The sequence below is a fragment of the Chiloscyllium plagiosum genome, unplaced genomic scaffold (assembly GCF_037043375.1).
Source record: "Chiloscyllium plagiosum isolate Xiang-an unplaced genomic scaffold, Cpla_swu_hap1 HiC_scaffold_3, whole genome shotgun sequence".
Classification (NCBI taxonomy): Eukaryota; Metazoa; Chordata; class Chondrichthyes; order Orectolobiformes; family Hemiscylliidae; genus Chiloscyllium; species Chiloscyllium plagiosum.
This window is the reverse complement of record NW_028270141.1, coordinates 86,152,161-86,175,986: the sequence shown is the minus strand read 5'-3', so window position 1 is coordinate 86,175,986 and position 23,826 is coordinate 86,152,161. Positions and strand designations below refer to the sequence as shown.

At 42.1% G+C, this 23,826-nt stretch overlaps 1 protein-coding gene across 7 annotated transcripts in view; it reads left to right on the top strand.

Annotated features, from left to right (window-relative positions):
- The window catches only part of LOC122546175 (amine sulfotransferase-like), a 124,461-nt gene that overhangs the window by 87,092 nt on the left and 13,543 nt on the right, over nt 1-23,826 (top strand). For all 7 annotated transcript variants that reach the window (XR_015753794.1, XM_087981281.1, XM_043685007.2 and 4 more), the window contains 2 exons: nt 1,685-1,887; nt 6,059-6,185. Coding sequence is in view for 6 of the 7 variants with exons in the window: in XM_087981281.1 (XP_087837407.1) it covers nt 1,685-1,887; nt 6,059-6,185 (330 nt within the window). In the remaining variant the exon portion in view is untranslated. The remainder of the gene's footprint in view (nt 1-1,684; nt 1,888-6,058; nt 6,186-23,826) is intronic.

Genomic DNA, 23,826 nt, shown 5'->3' with positions numbered 1-23,826 from the left:
AGTGAGGAGTATCAGCGAGACAATGGTAGCACTCGTGCTGACAGAGTGGAGAAGATCATTGATCTTCTTACGGCATTGCTGGGTGAATTTTTTCAACAAAACAAACGGGGACCACATTAACCCAGGTAACAATGTCACACCATTCTGGCAGTGTTCAGTATCTAACTAGCAGAAATGGATTGCTGCCCTTTGCACTACCCTATTCCTCCAGTCCTCCTGGTCCCTGTCCAAAAAGCGGACCACTATAGAGTTGTGGAGTTGTATAGTTTCCCCTGTGCTGCAATGTTTGGGGCAAATGTGACAATCTATGCAGCACGGCTCTGGACTGCGAATGCTTGTCTGAGTGTATTATGGCCTTTTAATCAGAAAACAATGTTGACAGTCTATTTGGGAACATTGGACAGTAGTGAGTTGTTCTGGTTAGGGGGAGTGGTAGAATCAGGCCAGCATCCGATGAAAAGGATGCAATAGGTAGTTAGTGAAGTAAGTTTGAGGGAATAGCACAAGAAATCCGATGAGTCTCATGGACGAAAACTGTCCATGAAAATTGACAAAATGACATCGCTAAAGTATCATGAGATTCAGACCACTGATTCTTACTCGATAAGCACAAGTGTTTATGCTTTACCACTTTTCCTGTCAGCTGTTTGACAGGCAAATTTTGTCGGGTAATTTGTCCACAGAATTTACCTATGTCATTCCTCCCTCTTAATGTCCTCATTCACTTACCTTTTTGTATTTCCTAACAAATGTAGATTACAGTTGTAGGGGTTGCTCAATGTTGGCCATTGTTCCTTGACTAAATATGTGATGTAATCTCATGATATCAAGACAATGGTTGTATTACAAGGAGGATGACGCAAATACTGTAGATTGTCCGGTATAGCTTGACCATTTAATGCTTTGTAAAATATCTCTTAAAACAGTCAATTTACGTGCAGAATACAAAATGTGAGCCACCGGTGCTGGTGCAAGAGGGTCCATTTTTGCTTGTCGGTTGCCATATGCAGACTGCTCTGTGTTTATGTGTCTCCAACTTTCCCTTTTCTTCTTGGCAATCCAATCCATATCATCTGTTTGATCCCTTGGGTGACCTATAAAGCAAGGGTAACCTTGGACCTGTAACTCTGAGATGAAAAATTGAGGCCAACACTAATGCAAGCATAGCACTAAACATTCACTTAAAAGCTAGAAAACAGGAAGTGAATTGGGAGGTCCATGCATGCCCGAGGAATAGGCCTAAACAGGCAATATAATGCCAAAAAATGAGGTTGACTTGTATGCCAGGTCAAACTATTTTCCATGGTATGGTTATTTAAAATGTATCCTTTGGGGGCCTTTAATTGCTAGTAAAACAAGTCGACTCTTGCATAGTGGAAAGTTGCTTCCCGAAAATGATAATGAGAATCTATGAATTTGATGGGTCCCTGATTTCCTATTTTTGAAAATGCTTATTGCTAGAGGCAAATGAGTACTGTTGTCAATGGTTAAAAGTTCCCATAATAAGTAAAAGTAACAAAAACTTGGCAAAAATGGGGATGTTAGTCTTTTGACTTCATTTAATTAACGCTAAATCAGCTGACTTACACCTGTGCCCATTCCTCCATGTGTTGAAAGGTTCTAGGTGTTGTATGATGAGCTTGAGATTTTCTACTGATTATTTTATTTTTCCACTGTATACCAGGTACGATATGGATGCAGCAAATAATGAGTTTAATTTATTCTGATGGTGACCCAGCTGCTGTACAAAACAAACCAGCAATCGAACGTGTCCCTTGGATTGAAGTACCAAACTCAAATTTTCCAGCACGCCCATCCCCTCGCCTGAGTGTGACACATTTGCCCTATCACCTAGTTCCAAAAGCCTTGAAGGAAAAGAAGGGAAAAGTATGAATTTTCTTTCACTTATTTATTTTTACAAGTAGCTTGGTTCTCCATTATTTTTATGTATTTCCACTAAAAACATTTTCCTTGCTGCATATTGGATGCATACCAATGGATGACTAAGACAGACAATGATATTTAAGAACATATTTGCTCTTGTACTTTCTAATGTCTTTATATTTCGCTGTGATTAAGTTTCCCAGCTCTGGCTCACGTTGAGATAAAACTTGCTGTGCTGTTGCCTCCCCACAACCTCCAAAACAGCAAAGATTGGACCTTTTTACTTTGCTTTCTGACCCAGTCATTTCGTAACTGATTGACTGAGTCAACAGTTTGAGAAGCAGCATTAGCCATCTGTCACATCCAATGGCTTTAAAAGCACGGAATGTTCCTTTTGTTTTAAGTTTCAAGTTTGGCGTCTGATACTATTATTATCATTTTTCATTTGTACATCTAAGTCTCTCTTTTGTTACTGTAATGGTAAACCATTATAACTGGCATTGAGAATCTAGACCACTAGGCACCTCCTTGTTCTTTTGCAAATCTTTTGCTGATGTTTTGAATTTTCCAAAGGGAAGTGCATTTATTAGAATGCAAAAAACAGGAACATTTCAATCACACAACCACAATCCTAACATCAATCATGAATTTGGAAATGTATTAAAGCAACAGTTTATTATGACAGGATTCCAAATCATGTTGGCAAAGGATATGTTAGAGATCCTTCACTATAGAAAGGGAGCTGGAGTGGTTCTCCTATCTTGAAGCGAGAAAACCCCTGGTTCAAGTCCCATTTCAGGACTTGTTGGCTCCAAGAAAACACAGCCACTGCTGCAGTCAAGTGAGTGTATATCAGTCCCTAGCTTGGATAGGGAGGACTAAGCAACAAAAGTCCATTTGCTGTAAAACAACCTACCGAAGAAATGATGGTTGGCTAGCATTGTCGTGATGGCATGGAGGAGAAAGAACCATTGTTGTACTGAAGGTTTGTCATACAGCACAGAAACAGACCCTTGAGTCCAACCAGTCCATGCTGAACATAATCCCAAACTAAACTAGTCCCACTTGCCTGCTCTTGGACCATAACTTTCCAATTCATGCATCTATTCAAATGACTTTTAGATGTTGTAATTGTAATTGCATCCACGACTTCCTCAAGAAATTCATTCCACATGTGAACCACCCTCTGTGTCAAACAATTTTACCTCAGGTCTTTTTTAAATGTCCCTCTTCTCACCTTAAAAATGCCTCCCCCCAGTCTTGAAAACCCATATCCTTGGGAAAAGACAAATAACTTAATGTTTACCTTTCATTATATTACATACTTCTATCAGATCACCTCTAAGCTTCCAAAGCTCCAATGAAAGAAGTCCCAGCCTATCCAGCCTTTCTTTATATCTCAAACCTTCCATACCCTGCTAAATCTCTTCTGAATCTTCTCCAGCTTGATAATATCCTTCCTATAACTGAGTGACCAGAACTGGACACTGTGTTCTAGAAGTCTCACCAATATCCTATACAACCTCAACATGACTTCCCAACTCCTATACTTGAAAGAACTGAGTAATGAAGGCAAGTGAGCCAAATACATTTTTAAACACCATCCCAGTATGTGATGCAAACTTCAAAGAATTATGTATCTGCACCCCTAGGCTCCTTTGTTCTACAACACTACCCAAGGCCCTACCATTAATTGTATAAGCCCTACCCTGGTTTGTTGTACCAAAATGCAATACCTCACATTTATCCAGATTGAACTCCATCAGCCATTTTTAGCCCATTGACCCATTTGATCAACATCCATTTGTGATCTTAGAAAACCTTCCTCACTGTCTACAATGCCACCAATTTTGGTGTCATCTGCAAATTTACTAACCATGCCTTCTATATTCGCATCCAAATCATTTATATAAAATGAGAAACAAAAGAGGACCCAGAATCGATCCCTGTGGAACACTGCTGATCACAGGCCTCCAGTCCGAGAAACAACTCTCCACTGTTACTCTCTGTCTCCTGCCATTACGCCAATTATGTATCTATTTGGCAAGTTCACTAATTAGTCAAAGGCTTTACTAAAATCCAGATAAGCAATGTCTACTGCTCTGCCATCATCAATCTTTTTGGTAACTTCCTCAAAAACACCCAATCAAGTTGTGAGACGTTTTATTCCTTGCACAAAACCATGCCGACTATCCCTAATCAATTTTTGTCTTTCTAAATGCCCATAAATCCTATCTTTTATAATCACCTCCAACAATTTACCCACAACCAAAGTCAGTCTATAGTTTTCCGATTTCTCCTTACAACCATTCTTAAACAAAGGTACAGTATTAGCCACCTTCAGGTCATCACGCACCTCACCTGTAGTTATAGATGATGCAAATATTTCTGCAAGAGGTCTTGAAATTTCCTCTCTTACTTCCCAGTACATTCTGGGATACATTAGATCAAGTCCCGGAGATTTATCCTCCTTTATATTCTCTAAGACCTCCCAAATTCATCTTCTGTGATGTGAACTATTTTTTAAAGCAGCAAAGTTTATTTCTCTGCCTTCTCTAGACTCCATTTCTTTCTCCACAGTAAAAATTGACATGAAATATTCATCTAGTATCTCTCCTATTTCCTGGGGTTCAACACAAAGACGACCTCCTTGATCTTTAAGAGTCCCTACCATTTCTCTCGTTACCCTCTTGCTCTTAATGTACTTGTAGAATCTGTTTGGATTATCCTTAATCTTATCATCAAATGTGTTTTTAAAATGTTCTTAAATTTACTATTCCAATTTGAAACATCAGTCCAAATCTACTTCATAATAAGTTTAAAGTCTATGTGAATGACACACAAATATAAAATCACTTGAATGACCATGGAATCACAGTCTGCACTGTCATGTTGACTCCTCACCCTTAAAAAGCAAATCAAAGATTTTCAATTTCACTTTGAATAAATAATAACACTTCTTTTTGTCTACATTATTAGCCAATATATGAGAAATACTGCAGCCTGGAATCTGCTGGAACAGAGCTTCTCATGATTAATCAGATTCTCATGATCTTGTAATTTGATTTGTTCATGCACGTTTTAGTTTTTTTTTCTTTGTGCACTTATAGCAATGTTTTAGATAATAAGTAGAACAAGAATAACAAGATCTTTGGGACATTAGTGAACAAAGTGCCAATAGGGTTGCTAACTGTGATTAAGAGTTTTCATCACATGCTGTAGCCATTAGTCAGCCAGTACATCATTTCTTGTGACTCACTGCCTTTCTATGCCAACTGGGATGCAAAAATATTCATTATCCAGTGGAGGAATGTTTGGCTGCCAGCCAACGAGCCTTTTTTCAACATTTGTGTGTCTTGTAAAGAGAACTGTTCAAAGGAATGACAAAAAAAATCTTTATAATGTCTCTATGATTTTCCTCCATGGCTTCTCACTGCAATCTTCTGGTGATTTAATTTAAATTCCTGGAGCCTACAAACCATTCCTAGAGGCATAGAGATTTAGTCAAGGGTTTTTCTTAACCAATAAAATTAAGTGATTAATAAAATAAGCAGAATGACTAGGCAAAGTGTGTAAAATTAATGTCAAATCAGATACAGAATGGCAAAGAAAGTTTGAGAGGTAAAAGACAGACTAGGGTAAGTAAGGAAAAGAATCACATGCTTAAAACCTCCAAAATTTCACAACCTGAAGGGATGAGACTTTGAACTTTTAATTGTCTACTTACAGTGTAAGAGAAATGTATTAATGTAAGAGACATTAACAATTATCAGTATTAAATGGATACTTGTGCTGTTAACTGCTAAACTTAACATAACATTACCTGGCAAGTTTAAATCGCAAGTAAACTGCAGCTGCAATGACTTCCTGAAACTCAAGGGGCGGGCAAGTGCAAGTTGCTGATGGTGTGTCACAAATGAACGAGCAGCTTGTAGGGAGTTGCACTTTATTAAAGCATCTTTTTCTTTTATACAACTTTTGTGCAAGTTGCTGGCTAGTTTGTGAACTAATAATAGTGTTCTTTATTTATTATCTGTTGTTTCTTTACTAAAACCTGAACCAATATAATCTCAAATTAAAGTTCATAGTAAATTGCTGAAATGGTTAATATCAGTATATATTTTTATACTGTACTGAATAATATTTGTGTTTCACACTCTTACTTTCCATGCAGATTATTTATGTTGCACGGAATCCTAAGGATGTACTGGTGTCTTCCTATTATTTCCATCAGCATCTTGCCCTTTATGAGTCACCAAAGGATTTTCCAGACTTTCTAGAAAAATTCCTTGAAGGCAGAGGTAAATAGTTATAATTTCATGTGTGCTATGTAGGTTTCAGCTTGATCATCAGTTCTTATGGTTCTGTATACCAGAATTATATTGAATTATAACATACCGATTGAATGAGTCTTACCTCTATGCGTTCCATCCATCATGATTATATTTCTTTTAGCTGAGAGGAATATCTTCAACTAAATGTAGGCATTGCTTAAAACAGAGTATTATGGTCCCCACCAAAGAGTTAAAGGAGTAATTTGCAAGGCTCTAGCCTCCGTGAACACGTCATCAGTGAAAAGCAGTGAGTGTATAATGAAGGTTGATTGGTGAACCTGAAAAGGAACATGCCACAACAGATGGATCCTTGCTATGAGCTGTGCTTCCATCTTACTCATGTGACAAATATGGGTAAAATTTAATTTTTTGTTGGCCTTCCATCCTGGGAGCAGCCTCAGAGGCGATGGGGAGCTCAGAGTTGAGAGGAAGTGCAGGAATAAGATACTCATTGCATTCCTGACGCTCTGGTTTAAGTTGGGGAAAGGAAAGGTCAGGAGCGACTGATGGTTAGTTAAGGGTTTCATTTCGCAATACGGTTAACCCAAACCCTATTGTCATTGGTAATGACATGAGTATGGTAGAACATGACTGGGGGAGGTTGCAAAGTAAACATTCCCCAGGCTGCACGAGCACGGGCATGGGCTGGGGGAACCATTCTGATTCAGCTGATGGAGAGATCCCTCTTTGAGAAGGATCACTCTTGCTGAAAGACACCCTCCACCCTCCACAATGACTCCCCTTTACTTGCCTGACTGGCCATGGTAAACCTGCTCTCTGGGGCCTACTGCACTCCTGTCAGGAGCAGCCACTCCTGAGAGAGCTGCTGAGACTGAAGAGTTCTGGCCCCCCTGATTGGCAAAGAACATGTTATAAGTGTAAGACAGAAAATATGACTTTAATGGGAGCACATCCTGGACCAATCATTTCTTGTGTAGCCCACTATGAAAATCTCACCTGTCTGACAACTTGTCTTGATATACCACTGTTAACATAAAAAAAATACACAAAGATAATTCACCAAAGTGTTTTGAAGCAGTTTAGATTGCAGCCACTTAAGATAGCGTTGGCGTAAATGGCGGAAGGTTTGGTCAATGCCTAAAAATGCCTACATTTTTAAGGAGCTCTTATAGGTAGAAAGAAACTGAGAGGGTTTTAAAAAAGGAATTCTAGAGCTTCGTGCTTCTGCATTTTGTCTAGAGTTAAGTACAGAAGATATGACTTTCAAAAAGAATCCTGAATTAGGTCTGTGCTGCCAGAGTCCATTTTTTCACTCTTTAACCCAGTTTTGCCTGGGAGCAGTGAAAACTAATAGACTTAGCAGGGGTCCCAATGTTCTCTTTTAAGGGAAAATGGGAGAGTGACTGTTTTTCTCCTCAATTGGTAACTATTAATTCCCTTCCTGTAACTCACTAAACCAAACTCCTTCCAAGTTTGTAATCTGTTCCAGCTCAGAACTGGAGTCTTTCAATGATTTCTCTCCTATTTCTTTTCATGTCCTCTTTGAGAACGCCTTGTCTACAAAAGGTACCTCTTCTATCTCAAATGCATTTCCATGAAACTGTTATACATTCATTTTCCTTTCTTGACCCTCCTGCTAATGGATGTTATGAGCACTTCCATCTCTCTAGGTGCAGTTCCTCTCTTTTGCAAATCTGCCATCAAGAATATCGTTAAAAATCACACAACACCAGGTTATAGTCCAACAGGTTTAATTGGAAGCACTAGCTTTTGGAGCACCACTTCTTCATCACCTGATGACAGCTAGTACTTCCAAATAAACCTGTTGGACTGTAACCTGGTGTTGTGTGATTTTTAACTTTGTCCACCCCAGTCCAACACTGGCACCTTCAAGTCATCAAGAATATCCACCTCAAAAACCCAGACTTAATTCTTCAGTCCGACCTTTCCATCTGCAACCCCCCTTTCCTTCAAGTCTTTCAACTTGGGTGTCATCTCCCAATTCCATGCTCCTGTTTCTTGCAATTCCATGTCATGGCACTAAAATAATCTCAGTCAAGTCAACCTCCTTTGTAATTGTGCCCAAGATCAATGATCTCCTACCATCCTTCTTGAACAGGCTACAAATTTAAGCAAGGTTGATGTAATGTTAGGCTGAAGTCCCTTAACTGGTCTTTAAGGTCAATCAAAATGAATACAGGTAGATACATGCACTTAGCTTATAATCATAAACTACTTTAGACATATTCAACAAGTGAGCATCAAGCTCGTCAGGGAACCTCAGTGATGGCTGGCACTTGGAGCTTGATCTCATTTCTGGTCCAATGGTGAAGTCCAGTGAACTGTGAAACAGCTGCGTTTAAACTAAATAGCGAGGGGGAGGGGGCAAACTGGAAATTTAAGAAGGAAGTTAAAGGGAAAGTTAGAACAAGAGAAGTCAAGAAAGACAACGGAATCAATGGAGCAGAAAACTCAAAAAAGGATCATGCTGTAAAGTCAAGTGAAATAGATTAGATTAGATTAGATTAGATTAGATTAGATTACTTACAGTGTGGAAACAGGCCCTTCGGCCCCACAAGTCCACACCGACCCGCCGAAGCGAAACCCACCCATACCCCTACAATTTACCCCTTTAACCTAACACTACGGGCAATTTAGCATGGCCAATTCACCTGACCCACACATCTTTGGACTGTGGGAGGAAACCGGAGCACCCGGAGGAAACCCACGCAGACACGGGGAGAATGTGCAAACTCCACACAGTCAGTCGCCTGGGGATTGATAGGAACGGTGAGGGGAGTAACAAATTAAAAATATTATATATGAATGCACGAAGCATTAGAAATAAGGTGGATGAGCTTGAGGCTCTTTTGGAAATTGGCAGTTACGATACTGTGGGGATAACTGGACAGTGGCTGGGAAATGAATATTCAAGGCTATACGTGCTATCGTAAGGACAGACTGATGGGCAGAGGGGGTGGGGTGGCCCTGTTGGTAAGGAATGATATTCAGTCCCTTGCGTGGGGGGACCTCGAATCAGGGGATGTAGAGTCAGTATGGATAGAGCTGCGAAATTCTAAGGGTAGAAAGTCCCTAATAGGAGTTATCTACAGGCCCCCAAACAGTAGCCTGGATGTAGTGTGTAAGTTGAATAAGGAACTGAAATTGGCCTGTCGCAAAGATATTATGTCAGTTGTTATGGGGGATTTCAACATGCAGATAGACTGGGAGAATCATGATGGTACTGGACCTCAAGAAAGGGAGTTTGTGGAGTGCCTCTGAGATGGATTCTTAGAACAGCTTGTGCTGGAGCCTACCAGGAAGAAAGCAATTCTGGATCTGGTGTTATGCAACAAACCAAATTTGATCAGGGACCTCAAAGTAAAGGAGCCATTAGGAGATAGTGACCACAATGCAATAAGCTTTAATCTGCAGTTTGAAAGGGAGAAGGTAGAATCGGAAGTGACAATATTTCAGTTGAATAAGGGGACCTATGGAGCTATGAGGGAGGAGCTGGCCAAAGTTCAATGGTGCAATACCCTAGCAGGGATGGCAGTGGAACAACAATGGCAGGTATTTCTGGGTATAATGCAGAAGGTGCAGGATCAGTTCATTCCAAAAAGGAAGAAAGATCCTAAGGGGAGGAGGGGTGGCCGTGGCTGACGAGGGAAGTTAAGGACCATATAAAGACAAAAGGGAAAAATATAACATAGCAAAGATGAGTGAGAAATCGGAGCACTGGGAAGCTTTTAAAGAACAACAGAGGATTACTAAAAAGGAAATACGCAAAGACAAAAACAAGGTACGAAGGTAAACTGGCCAAAAATATGAAGGAGGATAGTAAAGGCTTTTTTAGGTATATGAAAGGCAAAAAAATGGTTAAGACTAAAATTGGACCCTTGAATTCAGAAACGGGTGAATTTATTACGGAGAACAAAGAAATGGCAGAAGAGTTGAATTGGTACTTCAGATCTGTCTTCACTGGGGAAGACACGAGCAATCTCCAAGATGTAGTAGTGGCTGAAGGACCTGAACTGAAGGGAATTTATATTAGGCAGGAATTGGTGTTGGAGAGACTGTTAGGTCTGAAGGCTGATGAGTCCCCGAGACCCGATGGTCTGCATCCCAGGGTACTGAAGGAGGTGGCTCTAGAAATCGTGGATGCGTTGGTGATCATTTTACAATGTTCTATAGATTCAGGATCAGTTCCTGCGGATTGGAGGGTGGCTAATGTTGTCCCACTTTTTAAGAAAGGAGCGAGAGAGAAAACAGAGAATTATAGACCAGTTAGTCTGACCTCAGTGGTGGGAAAGATGCTGGAGTCAATTATAAAGGATGAAATTATGACACGTCTGGACAGCAGTAACAGGAGAGGTCAGAGTCAGCTTGGATTTATGAAGGGGAAATCATGCTTGACTAATCTTCTAGAATTTTCTGAGGATGTAACTCTGAAGATGGACAAGGGAGATCCAGTGGATGTAGTATACCTGGACTTTCAGAAAGCCTTTGATAAAGTCCCACATAGGAGGTTAGTGAGCAAAATTAGGGCACATGGTATTAGGGGCAAAATACTGACATGGATTGAAAATTGGTTGGCTGATAGGAAACAAAGAGTAGTGATAAACGGCTCCATTTTGGAATGGCAGGCGGTGACCAGTGGTGTGCTGCAGGGATCAGTGCTGGGACTGCAGCTTTTTACAATATACATTAATGATATAGATGAAGGTATTAGAAGTAATATTAGCAGATTTGCTGATGACACAAAGCTGGGTGGCAGTGTGAAACGTGAGGAGGATTTTAGGAGAATACAGGGTGACCTGGACAGGCTAGGTGAGTGGACAGATGCATGGCAGATGCAGTTTAATGTGGATAAATGTATGGTTATCCACTTTGGTGGCAAGAACAGGAAGGCAGATTACTACCTAAATGGAGTCAAGTTAGGTAAAGGGGCAGTACAACGAGATCTAGGTGTTCTTGTACATCAGTCAATGAAAGCAAGCATGCAGGTACAGCAGGCAGTGAAGAAAGCTAATAGCATGCTGGCCTTCATAACAAGAGGGATTGAGTATAGAAGCAAAGAGGTCCTTCTGCAGCTGTACAGGGCCCTGGTGAGACGGCACCTGGAATATTGTGCACAGTTTTAGTCTCCAAATTTGAGGAAAGACATTCTGGCTATTGAGGGAGTGCAGCTTATGTTCACGAGGTCAATTCCCGGAATGGCGGGACTATCTTACGCTGAAAGATTGGAGTGAATGGGCTTGTATATGCTTGAGTTTAGAAGGCTGAGAGGAGATCTGATTGAGACGTATAAGATTATTAAAGGATTGGACACTCTGGAGGCAGGAAGCATGTTTCCGCTGATGGGTGAGTCCAGAACCAGAGGACACAGTTTACAAATAAGGGGTAGGCCACTTAGAACAGAGTTGAGGAGAAACTTCTTCATCCAGAGAGTGGTGGGTGTATGGAATGCTCTGCCCCAGAAGGCAGTGGAAGCCAAGTCTCTGGATACCTTCAAGAAAGAGTTAGATAGAGCTCTTAAGGATAGTGGAATCAAGGGTTATGGGGATAAGGCAGGAATAGGATACTGATTGAGGATGATCAGCCATGATCATAATGAATGGTGGTGCTGGCTCGAAGGGCAGAATGGCCTACTCCTGCACCCATTGTCTATTGTCTCGAATATTATAGTATGCTGGTTTTGATGTTATGTGCTGAATCGTCTCTTCTGAGTACTTTCCCCAAGCATTCCTCTCTGCTTGGTGGTTAAAAACAAGTGTCCATCCAAATGCCTTTTAAATGTTGTAATTATATATGCATCCACCACTTCCTCTGGCAGCTCGTTCCATCCACGCAACATCTTTTGCATGAAAACGTTATCCCTCAGGTCTTTTTTAAATCTTTCCCCTTTAAATGTATGCCCTCTAATTTTGGACTCCCTTGTCCTCGGAAAAAGACCCTATTCATGCCCCTCATGATTTTATAAACCTCTACAAAGTCATCCCCCAGCCTCCGACACTTCAGCGATTAAAAACCCCAGTCTATTCAGCCTATTCCTAATACTCAAACACTCCAGGCCAGGCAACATCCTTGTGAATCTTTTCTGCACCATCCCAACTTTAACAACATCCTTCTTATTGAAAGGTGACTAGAACAGCCTGTTCTCACATATGTTTCCAGTCTGCAACAATTTCTTATTGCTATGTTCAATGAACCTTTAATCTCACTTGGGGATATCATTTTTGGATGCAGACACTACAGTTGACCCTGTATGCCTACCCTCTATTCTAAGCTGTGTGGAAAAGCCCTTATTTTATTCCACTCTTTCATATCCAGGAGTTCCCTGAAGATTTCTCCTCAGTATTCCTGTTTCACATCTATATGTTGGCCATCAATTATTACATTATTCCAAAACATAATATCAGATTCCAGATGTACAATGATGACAGCTAACTGTACCTCCCCAAATGCCACCACTCTTGATACCTCCTCTGCATTTTTTTTAGATTCCTTACAGTATGGAAACAGGCCCTTCGGCCCAGCAAATCCACACCGCTGAAGAGTAACCCACCCAGACCCATTCCCCTACCCTATATTTACCTCAACTAATGCACCTAACACAATGGGAATTGAGCATGGCCAATTCACCTGACCTGCACATCTTCGGGTTGTGGGAGGAAACCGGAGCACCCGGAGGAAACCCACGCAGACACGGGGAGAATGTGCAAACTCCACACAGTCAGTCGCCTGGGGATTGATAGGAACGGTGAGGGGAGTAACAAATTAAAAATATTATATATGAATGCACGAAGCATTAGAAATAAGGTGGATGAGCTTGAGGCTCTTTTGGAAATTGGCAGTTACGATACTGTGGGGATAACTGGACAGTGGCTGGGAAATGAATATTCAAGGCTATACGTGCTATCGTAAGGACAGACTGATGGGCAGAGGGGGTGGGGTGGCCCTGTTGGTAAGGAATGATATTCAGTCCCTTGCGTGGGGGGACCTCGAATCAGGGGATGTAGAGTCAGTATGGATAGAGCTGCGAAATTCTAAGGGTAGAAAGTCCCTAATAGGAGTTATCTACAGGCCCCCAAACAGTAGCCTGGATGTAGTGTGTAAGTTGAATAAGGAACTGAAATTGGCCTGTCGCAAAGATATTATGTCAGTTGTTATGGGGGATTTCAACATGCAGATAGACTGGGAGAATCATGATGGTACTGGACCTCAAGAAAGGGAGTTTGTGGAGTGCCTCTGAGATGGATTCTTAGAACAGCTTGTGCTGGAGCCTACCAGGAAGAAAGCAATTCTGGATCTGGTGTTATGCAACAAACCAAATTTGATCAGGGACCTCAAAGTAAAGGAGCCATTAGGAGATAGTGACCACAATGCAATAAGCTTTAATCTGCAGTTTGAAAGGGAGAAGGTAGAATCGGAAGTGACAATATTTCAGTTGAATAAGGGGACCTATGGAGCTATGAGGGAGGAGCTGGCCAAAGTTCAATGGTGCAATACCCTAGCAGGGATGGCAGTGGAACAACAATGGCAGGTATTTCTGGGTATAATGCAGAAGGTGCAGGATCAGTTCATTCCAAAAAGGAAGAAAGATCCTAAGGGGAGGAGGGGTGGCCGTGGCTGACGAGGGAAGTTAAGGACCATATAAAGACAAAAGGGAAAAATATAACATAGCAAAGATGAGTGAGAAATCGGAGCACTGGGAAGCTTTTAAAGAACAACAGAGGATTACTAAAAAGGAAATACGCAAAGACAAAAACAAGGTACGAAGGTAAACTGGCCAAAAATATGAAGGAGGATAGTAAAGGCTTTTTTAGGTATATGAAAGGCAAAAAAATGGTTAAGACTAAAATTGGACCCTTGAATTCAGAAACGGGTGAATTTATTACGGAGAACAAAGAAATGGCAGAAGAGTTGAATTGGTACTTCAGATCTGTCTTCACTGGGGAAGACACGAGCAATCTCCAAGATGTAGTAGTGGCTGAAGGACCTGAACTGAAGGGAATTTATATTAGGCAGGAATTGGTGTTGGAGAGACTGTTACGTCTGAAGGCTGATGAGTCCCCGAGACCCGATGGTCTGCATCCCAGGGTACTGAAGGAGGTGGCTCTAGAAATCGTGGATGCGTTGGTGATCATTTTACAATGTTCTATAGATTCAGGATCAGTTCCTGCGGATTGGAGGGTGGCTAATGTTGTCCCACTTTTTAAGAAAGGAGCGAGAGAGAAAACAGAGAATTATAGACCAGTTAGTCTGACCTCAGTGGTGGGAAAGATGCTGGAGTCAATTATAAAGGATGAAATTATGACACGTCTGGACAGCAGTAACAGGAGAGGTCAGAGTCAGCTTGGATTTATGAAGGGGAAATCATGCTTGACTAATCTTCTAGAATTTTCTGAGGATGTAACTCTGAAGATGGACAAGGGAGATCCAGTGGATGTAGTATACCTGGACTTTCAGAAAGCCTTTGATAAAGTCCCACATAGGAGGTTAGTGAGCAAAATTAGGGCACATGGTATTAGGGGCAAAATACTGACATGGATTGAAAATTGGTTGGCTGATAGGAAACAAAGAGTAGTGATAAACGGCTCCATTTTGGAATGGCAGGCGGTGACCAGTGGTGTGCTGCAGGGATCAGTGCTGGGACTGCAGCTTTTTACAATATACATTAATGATATAGATGAAGGTATTAGAAGTAATATTAGCAGATTTGCTGATGACACAAAGCTGGGTGGCAGTGTGAAACGTGAGGAGGATTTTAGGAGAATACAGGGTGACCTGGACAGGCTAGGTGAGTGGACAGATGCATGGCAGATGCAGTTTAATGTGGATAAATGTATGGTTATCCACTTTGGTGGCAAGAACAGGAAGGCAGATTACTACCTAAATGGAGTCAAGTTAGGTAAAGGGGCAGTACAACGAGATCTAGGTGTTCTTGTACATCAGTCAATGAAAGCAAGCATGCAGGTACAGCAGGCAGTGAAGAAAGCTAATAGCATGCTGGCCTTCATAACAAGAGGGATTGAGTATAGAAGCAAAGAGGTCCTTCTGCAGCTGTACAGGGCCCTGGTGAGACGGCACCTGGAATATTGTGCACAGTTTTAGTCTCCAAATTTGAGGAAAGACATTCTGGCTATTGAGGGAGTGCAGCTTATGTTCACGAGGTCAATTCCCGGAATGGCGGGACTATCTTACGCTGAAAGATTGGAGTGAATGGGCTTGTATATGCTTGAGTTTAGAAGGCTGAGAGGAGATCTGATTGAGACGTATAAGATTATTAAAGGATTGGACACTCTGGAGGCAGGAAGCATGTTTCCGCTGATGGGTGAGTCCAGAACCAGAGGACACAGTTTACAAATAAGGGGTAGGCCACTTAGAACAGAGTTGAGGAGAAACTTCTTCATCCAGAGAGTGGTGGGTGTATGGAATGCTCTGCCCCAGAAGGCAGTGGAAGCCAAGTCTCTGGATACCTTCAAGAAAGAGTTAGATAGAGCTCTTAAGGATAGTGGAATCAAGGGTTATGGGGATAAGGCAGGAATAGGATACTGATTGAGGATGATCAGCCATGATCATAATGAATGGTGGTGCTGGCTCGAAGGGCAGAATGGCCTACTCCTGCACCCATTGTCTATTGTCTCGAATATTATAGTATGCTGGTTTTGATGTTATGTGCTGAATCGTCTCTTCTGAGTACTTTCCCCAAGCATTCCTCTCTGCTTGGTGGTTAAAAACAAGTGTCCATCCAAATGCCTTTTAAATGTTGTAATTATATATGCATCCACCACTTCCTCTGGCAGCTCGTTCCATCCACGCAACATCTTTTGCATGAAAACGTTATCCCTCAGGTCTTTTTTAAATCTTTCCCCTTTAAATGTATGCCCTCTAATTTTGGACTCCCTTGTCCTCGGAAAAAGACCCTATTCATGCCCCTCATGATTTTATAAACCTCTACAAAGTCATCCCCCAGCCTCCGACACTTCAGCGATTAAAAACCCCAGTCTATTCAGCCTATTCCTAATACTCAAACACTCCAGGCCAGGCAACATCCTTGTGAATCTTTTCTGCACCATCCCAACTTTAACAACATCCTTCTTATTGAAAGGTGACTAGAACAGCCTGTTCTCACATATGTTTCCAGTCTGCAACAATTTCTTATTGCTATGTTCAATGAACCTTTAATCTCACTTGGGGATATCATTTTTGGATGCAGACACTACAGTTGACCCTGTATGCCTACCCTCTATTCTAAGCTGTGTGGAAAAGCCCTTATTTTATTCCACTCTTTCATATCCAGGAGTTCCCTGAAGATTTCTCCTCAGTATTCCTGTTTCACATCTATATGTTGGCCATCAATTATTACATTATTCCAAAACATAATATCAGATTCCAGATGTACAATGATGACAGCTAACTGTACCTCCCCAAATGCCACCACTCTTGATACCTCCTCTGCATTTTTTTTAGATTCCTTACAGTATGGAAACAGGCCCTTCGGCCCAGCAAATCCACACCGCTGAAGAGTAACCCACCCAGACCCATTCCCCTACCCTATATTTACCTCAACTAATGCACCTAACACAATGGGAATTGAGCATGGCCAATTCACCTGACCTGCACATCTTCGGGTTGTGGGAGGAAACCGGAGAACCAGGAGGAAGCCCACGCAGACACAGGGAGAATGTGCAAACTTCACACAGAAAGTCACCCAAGACTGGAATTGAACCTGGGTCCCTGGCACTGTGAGGCAGCAGTGAAACCACTGAGCCACTGTGCTGCCCCTAGGGAAAGGGCACAGGAGGCATCATCATAGAATCCTTACACAGTGGGAATGGGCCATTGGCCCAACACGTCCACACCGACCCTCCGAAGAGTAAGCCACGCAGACCTATTCCCCTACCCATTACTCTACATTTACCCCTGACTAATGCCCCTCCACATCCTTGAACACAATGGGCAGTTTAACGTGGCCAATTCCCTTGTGCTATCTTGAGCCAATTGCAATCAATTTATAGGGGAAACTGAAATCACAAACACTGTTTTTTAGACACAGATTATGTGGCTGCTATCTCAAGACTCATAGAGATGTGCAGCGTGGAAACAGACCCTTCAGTCCAACTCGTCCATGCTGACCAGATATCCCAACCTAATTTGGTCCCATTTGCCAGCACTTGGCCCATAATCCCTCTAAACCCATCCTATTCATATACCCATCCAGTTGCCTTTTAAATGTTACAATTGTACCAGCCGCCACCACTTCCTCTGGCAACTCATTCCATTCATGCACGATCCACTGTGTGAAAACCTTGCTGCTTAGGTCCCTTTTAAATCTTCCTCCTCTCACCCTAAACCTATGCCCTCTAGTTCTGGACTCCCCCATGCCAGGGAAAATACCTTGTCTATTTATCCTATCCATGTCCCTCATGATTTTATAAATCTCTATGAGGTCGCCCCTCAGCTGCTGCAACTCTAGGGAAAACAGCCAAGCCTATTCAACATCTCCCTATAGCTCAAATCCTCCAACCCTGGCAACATCCTTGTTACTCTTTTCACAACATCCTTCCGATACGAAGGAGACCAGAATTGCACGCAATATTCCAATAGTGGCCTAACCAATGTACTGTACAGCCGCAACATGACCTCCCAACTCCTGTACTCAATGCACTGACCAATACAAGAAAGCATACCAAACGCCTGTCTACCTGCGATTCTACTTTCAAGGAGCTATGAACCTGCACTCCAAGATCTCTTTGTTCAGCGACACACCCTAGGACCTGAATATTAAGTATATAAACCCTGCTAAGATTTGCTTTCTCAAAATGCAGCACCTCACATTTATCTAAATTAAACTCCATCTGCCACTCCTCAGCCCACTGGCCCAACTGATCAAGATCCCGTTGTAATCTGAGGTAACCTTCTTCGTTGTTCACTGCACCTCCAATTTTGGTGTCATCTGCAACTTACTAACTATTCCATGTCTGTTCATATCCAAATCATTTGTACAAATGACGAAAAATAGTGGACCCTGCACCTTGTGGCACTCCACTGGTCACAGGCCTCCAGTCTGAAAAACAACTCTCCACCACCACCCTCTGTCTTCTAATTTCGAGCCAGTTCTGTATCCAAATGGCTAGTTCTCACTGTATTGCATGAGATCTAACCTTGCCTACCAGTCTCCCATGGGGAACCTTATCGAATGCCTTACTGAAGTCCAGATAAATCATGTCCACTGCCCTGCCCTCATCAATCGTCTTTGTTACTTCTTCAAGAAACTTAATCAAGTTTGTGAGAAATGGTTTCCCGCGCACAAAGCCATGTTGACTATCCCTAATCAGTTCATGCCTTTCCAAATATGTATAAACCTCTATGAGGTCACCCCTCAGCCACTGCAACTCTAGGGAAAACAGCCGAGCCTATTCAACGTCTCGCTATAGCTCAAATCCTCCAACCCTGGCAACATCCTTGTAAATCTTTTCCCAACATCCTTCCAATACGAAGGAGACCAAAATTGCATGCAATATTCCAACAGACCACAGGATTCTCTCCAACAACTTCCCACCACTGACGTCACACTCACCAGTCTATAGTTCCCTGGCTTGTCCTTACCACCTTTCTTAAATAATGGTACCAAGTTTGCCAACCTCCAGTGTCTGGCACCTCACCTGTGACTACTGATAATACAAATATCTCAGCAAGAGCCCCAGCAATCACTTCCTAGTTTCCCACAGTTCTATGGTAAACCTGATCAGGTCTTGGGGACTTATCCACCTTTATGCATTTCAAGACATCCAGCACCTCCTCCTCTACAATATGGACATTTTTCAAGATATCATCATCTATTTCTCTACATTTTATATCTTCCATATCCTTCTCCACAGTAAACACTGATGCAAAATACTCATTTAGTATCTCCCCCAGCTCCTGCGGCTCCTCACAAAGGCCTCCTTGCTGATCTTTGAGGGGCCCTATTTGCTGAAAAATGTGTGGCTTTGATCTCCAGCATCTGCAGTCCTCAATTTCTCCTGGGCCTATTTGCTTCCTAGTTACTTAATGTATTTGTAAAAATCCTTTGGATTCTCCTTAACCCTATTTGCCAAAGCTATCTCATGTCCCCTTTTTGCCCTCCTGATTTACCTCTTAAGTATACTCCTACTGTCTTTATACTCTTCTAAGGATTCACTCGACCTCTGTTGTTTACACCTGACATAGACCTCCTTCTTTTTCTTAACCAAACCCTCAATTTTTTCTAGTCATCCAGCATTCCCTACACCTACCAGCCTTTCCTTTCACCCTAACAGGAATATATTTTCTCTCGTCTCTCGTTATTTCGTTTCTGAAGGCTTCCCATTTTCCAGCCATCCCTTTACCTGCAAACATCTGGCCCCAATCGGCTTTTGAAATTCTTGCCTAATACCATCAAAATTAGCCTTTCTCCAATTTAGAACTTCAACTGTTAGATCTGGTTTATCCTTTTTCAGTACTATTTTAAAACTAACAGAATTATGGTCGCTGGCCCCAAAGTGCTCCCCCATTGACACCTCAGTCACCTGCCCTGCCTTATTTCTCAAGAGTAAGCCAGGTTTTGCACCTTCTCTAGTAGGTACATCCACATACTAACTTAAAAAAGTCTCTTGTACCCTCTTAACAAAGTCCTCTCCATCTAAACTTTTAACACTATGGCAGTCCCAGAATATGTTTGGAAAGTTAAAATCCCCTACTATAACCACCCTATTATTCTTAGAGATAAGTGAGATCTCCTTACACGTTTGCTTCTCAATTTCCCTCTGATTATTAGGGGGTCTATAATACAATCCCAATATGGGGATCATCCTTTTCTTATTTCTCAGTTCCACCCAAGTTACTTCCCTGGATGTATTTCCGGGAATATCCTCCCTCAGTACAGCTGTAATGCTATCCCTTATCAAAAATGCCACTCCCCCTCCTCTCTTGCCTCCCTTGCTATCCTTCCTATAGCATTTTAATCCTGGAACATTAAGCTGCCAGTCTTGCCTGTCGCTGAGCCACGTTTCTATAATTGCTATGATATCCCAGTCCCATGTTCCTAACCATGCCCTGAGTCCATCTGCCTTCCCTGTTAGGCCTCTTGCATTGAAATAAATGCAGTTTAATTTAACAGTCTTACCTTGTTCTCTGCTTTGTCCCTACTTGCCCTGACTGTTTGACTTGCCTTTGTTCTCAACTGTACCCGTCTCAGATATATCTCTTTCCTCACTATCTCCCTGGGTCCCCCCCACCCAAAAAAAATTAGTTTAAATCCTCCTGAGCAGCTCTAGAAAATCTCCCTGCCAATAAATTAGTCCCCTTCCAATTCAGGGGCAATCCATCTTTCTGGTCCAAGGCACTTCTACCCTAGAAGAGATTCCAATGATCCAAAAATGTGAATCCTTCTCCCATACACTAACTCTTCAGCCACGCATTCATCTGGGCTATCCTCCTATTCCTACCCTCTCTAGCTTATAGCACCAGGTGTAATCCAGATATTACTACCCTTGAGGACCTCCTTTTTAAACTCCTGTCTAACTTTCTATATTCTCCCTTCAGAATCTCATGCTTTTCCCTTCCTGTGTCGTTGATACCAATGTGTACAATGACCTCCTGCCTTTTCCCTTTGAGAACATTCTGCATCCTCTCTGTGACCTTGATCCTGGCACCAGGGAGGGAGCACACCATTCTGATTTTTCGCTGCTGGCCGCAGATTCGTCTGTCTGTGCCCCTGACTAGAGAGTCCCCTCACACAATTGATCGCTTGGAACCCGATATACCCCTCATTACATTAGAGCCAGTTTTGAGACCAGAAATTTGGCTGTTCCTGCTACATTGCCCTGAAAGTCCATCACCCCCTACATTTTCCAAATCAGCATACTTGTTTAACATGGGGATAGCCACAGAACACTCCCGTACTACCTACCTACCTCTCCTACCTTTCTTGGTGTTAACCCATCTACCTGACTGTATCTGTGGCTTTTCTCCCTTCCTGTAACTGCCATCTATCACATCCCCTAGTTCCTCATTGCCTCTAACTGTTGCTCTAACCAATCCATTTGATCTGACAGGATTCACAACCAATTACATTTATTGCCGATATAAACCTCAGTAGCCCTTAAACTCTCCTGAAACTCCCACATCTGACAAGAAGAGCATATCACTCTACTAAAGGCCTTTTTGCTCCTTCCAATCTATAGACCAAGAAAATAGCAACGTCTTATTGCTCTACAAAACACTGCTCTGGACTAACTTCATACTTATGGTTTATGTTTTTAAAATTTAATGAAGAGACAGATCCCAATCAAGAAAGAACCCACTCTACTAACTATTGTCGATTTACAGCAAGGTTTTACTTAAAACTATTTACTTATCTGTTTCTGTGCTATCATCTCTCCCAAATAGGTTCCTCCAAGATCAGTTGTGAATTTCACTGTTTAAGTTTTCCTAGACACACTCCGATGTCCAGCGATACATGAATTCAAGCAACAATGGCAGTAACTGTGCAGATTCACTGCTGTGTCAGTTAGCAGTGTGGGTATCTCTCTCTCTCTCCCTTACAGACCATGTGCTTGCCGCCTTTGTCTGTCTTTCTCCCTTTTGAAAGTGCCGTTGTTTTGACTTTTTTTTTCAAAGTTCCAAAACAATGGCAACAGCATATAAAACAGTAATTGCTGCTCCTGGAATTTGAGGGAATCACCTCCAACACCTAAAATACCTCAAAAAAGGAGCAACCTGTTACAGACAGAAATTTTTCCCATCCCCTGTGTTCAATCAACCACATTCCACATTGATGAACCACCTGATGAAGGAGCACGCTCCAAAAGCTAGTGCATCCAATTATACCTGTTGGACTATATCCTGGTGTTGTGTGATTTTTAACTTTTTTGAAGCTGCCTTCTGGATACACGACATGTGGTGTATGTAGACTCACTGTGCTGTGAGGAAATGTGTTCCAGGATTTTGAGGTGATTCACTTTGGGAAGAATAATAGGAAGGCAGAATACTGGGTCAAGGGAAGTATTGTTGGTAGTGTGGATGTGCAGAGGGATCTTGGAGTCCATGTACATAGATCCCTGAAAGTTGCCACCCAGGTTGATAATGCTGTTAAGAAGGCATACAGTGTGTTAGGTTTCATTGGTAGAAGGATTAAGTTCCTGAGCCGTAGTGTCATGCTGTACCTGTATAAAACGCTAGTGTGGCTGTACTTGGAGTATTGTGTACAGTTCTGGTTACCATATTTCGGGAAGAATGTGGAAGCATTGGAAAAGGTGCAAAGGAGATTTAGCAGGATGTTGCCTGATCTGGAGGGAAGCTCATATGAGGAAAGGCTGAGCGACTTGGGTCTGTTCTCATTGGAAAGAAGAAGACTAAGAGGGGATTTGATAGAGACATACAAGATGATCAGAGGATTATATAGGGTAGACAGTGAAAGTCTTTTTCCTAGGATGATGATGTCAGCGTGTACGAGGAGGCATAACTACAAATTGAGGGGTGATAGATTTAAGACAGATGTCAGAGGCAGCCTCTTTACTCCAAGAGTGATAAGGGCGTGGAATGCCCTACCTGCTAATGTAGATAACTCAGCCACATTAGGGAGATTTAATCAACCCTTAGATAAGCACATGGATGATGATGGGATAGTGTAGGGGGATGGCCTTGGGTTAGTTCACAGGTCGGCACAACATCAAAGGCCAAAGAGCCTGTTCTGCACTGTATTGTTCTATGTTCTATGTTCTATGATCCAGTGGTAGTGAAGAATCAATAATATAGTTCCAATTCAGGATGGTATATGGCTGGAAGAGGAACTTGGTGTTCCCATGTGTCTGCTGTCTTCTTCTAAATGGTAGAGATTCGGGGTCTGGAAGGTGTTGTCTGGAAAGCTTGGTGGGTTACGCAGTGCTTCTTATAGTTAGTAGACCCTGTCACCACAGTGCATCAGTGCTGGAGGGAGTGAATATTGAAGGTCTTCAGTGGAGTGCCAGTCAAGCAAGCTGCTTTGTCCAGCATGGTGACTATTGTTGGGCTATCTTTGAACTAGAGAGTATTCTAACACTGTTCTGACCTGTGCTTTATATATAGTGGACAGACATTGGAAGGCAGGATTTAAGTTACTTGGCACATAATTCCCAATTGCTGACCTGCCTTTATAGCCATGATATCTATATGACCTGCATACTTAGGTTTCTGGTCAGTTGTAATCCGGAGGATGTTGTTAGTGGTGGCGGTGATGCCATTGAATGTCAAGGAAATGGTCATTATCTGGAAATTAAGTGGGATGTGTATGTTATATGCCACTCATCAGTCCAAGCCTGAATGGTGTCCAGGTCTTGCTGCTGTCACAAACTGCTTTAGATGAATCACTGATGTTGCTGAACACTGGGCAATCTCTGTGAACGTTTCTATCCTGCTTTATGAAAGAAGCAAAGTCATTGAAGCAGCTGAAAATAATTGGGCAGAGGACACCACCCATAGGAACACCTGCAAGCATATCCTCGAGCTGAGATGATTGACTTCCTCCAACAACTTTTTTTTATGCTAAGTATCACTCCAACTGTGGAGATTTTCCTGCATCCCCAGTCCCTCAGTGATTTCCCAGTGACTCCAGTTTTGCTCAGGATTCTAGATGCCACAC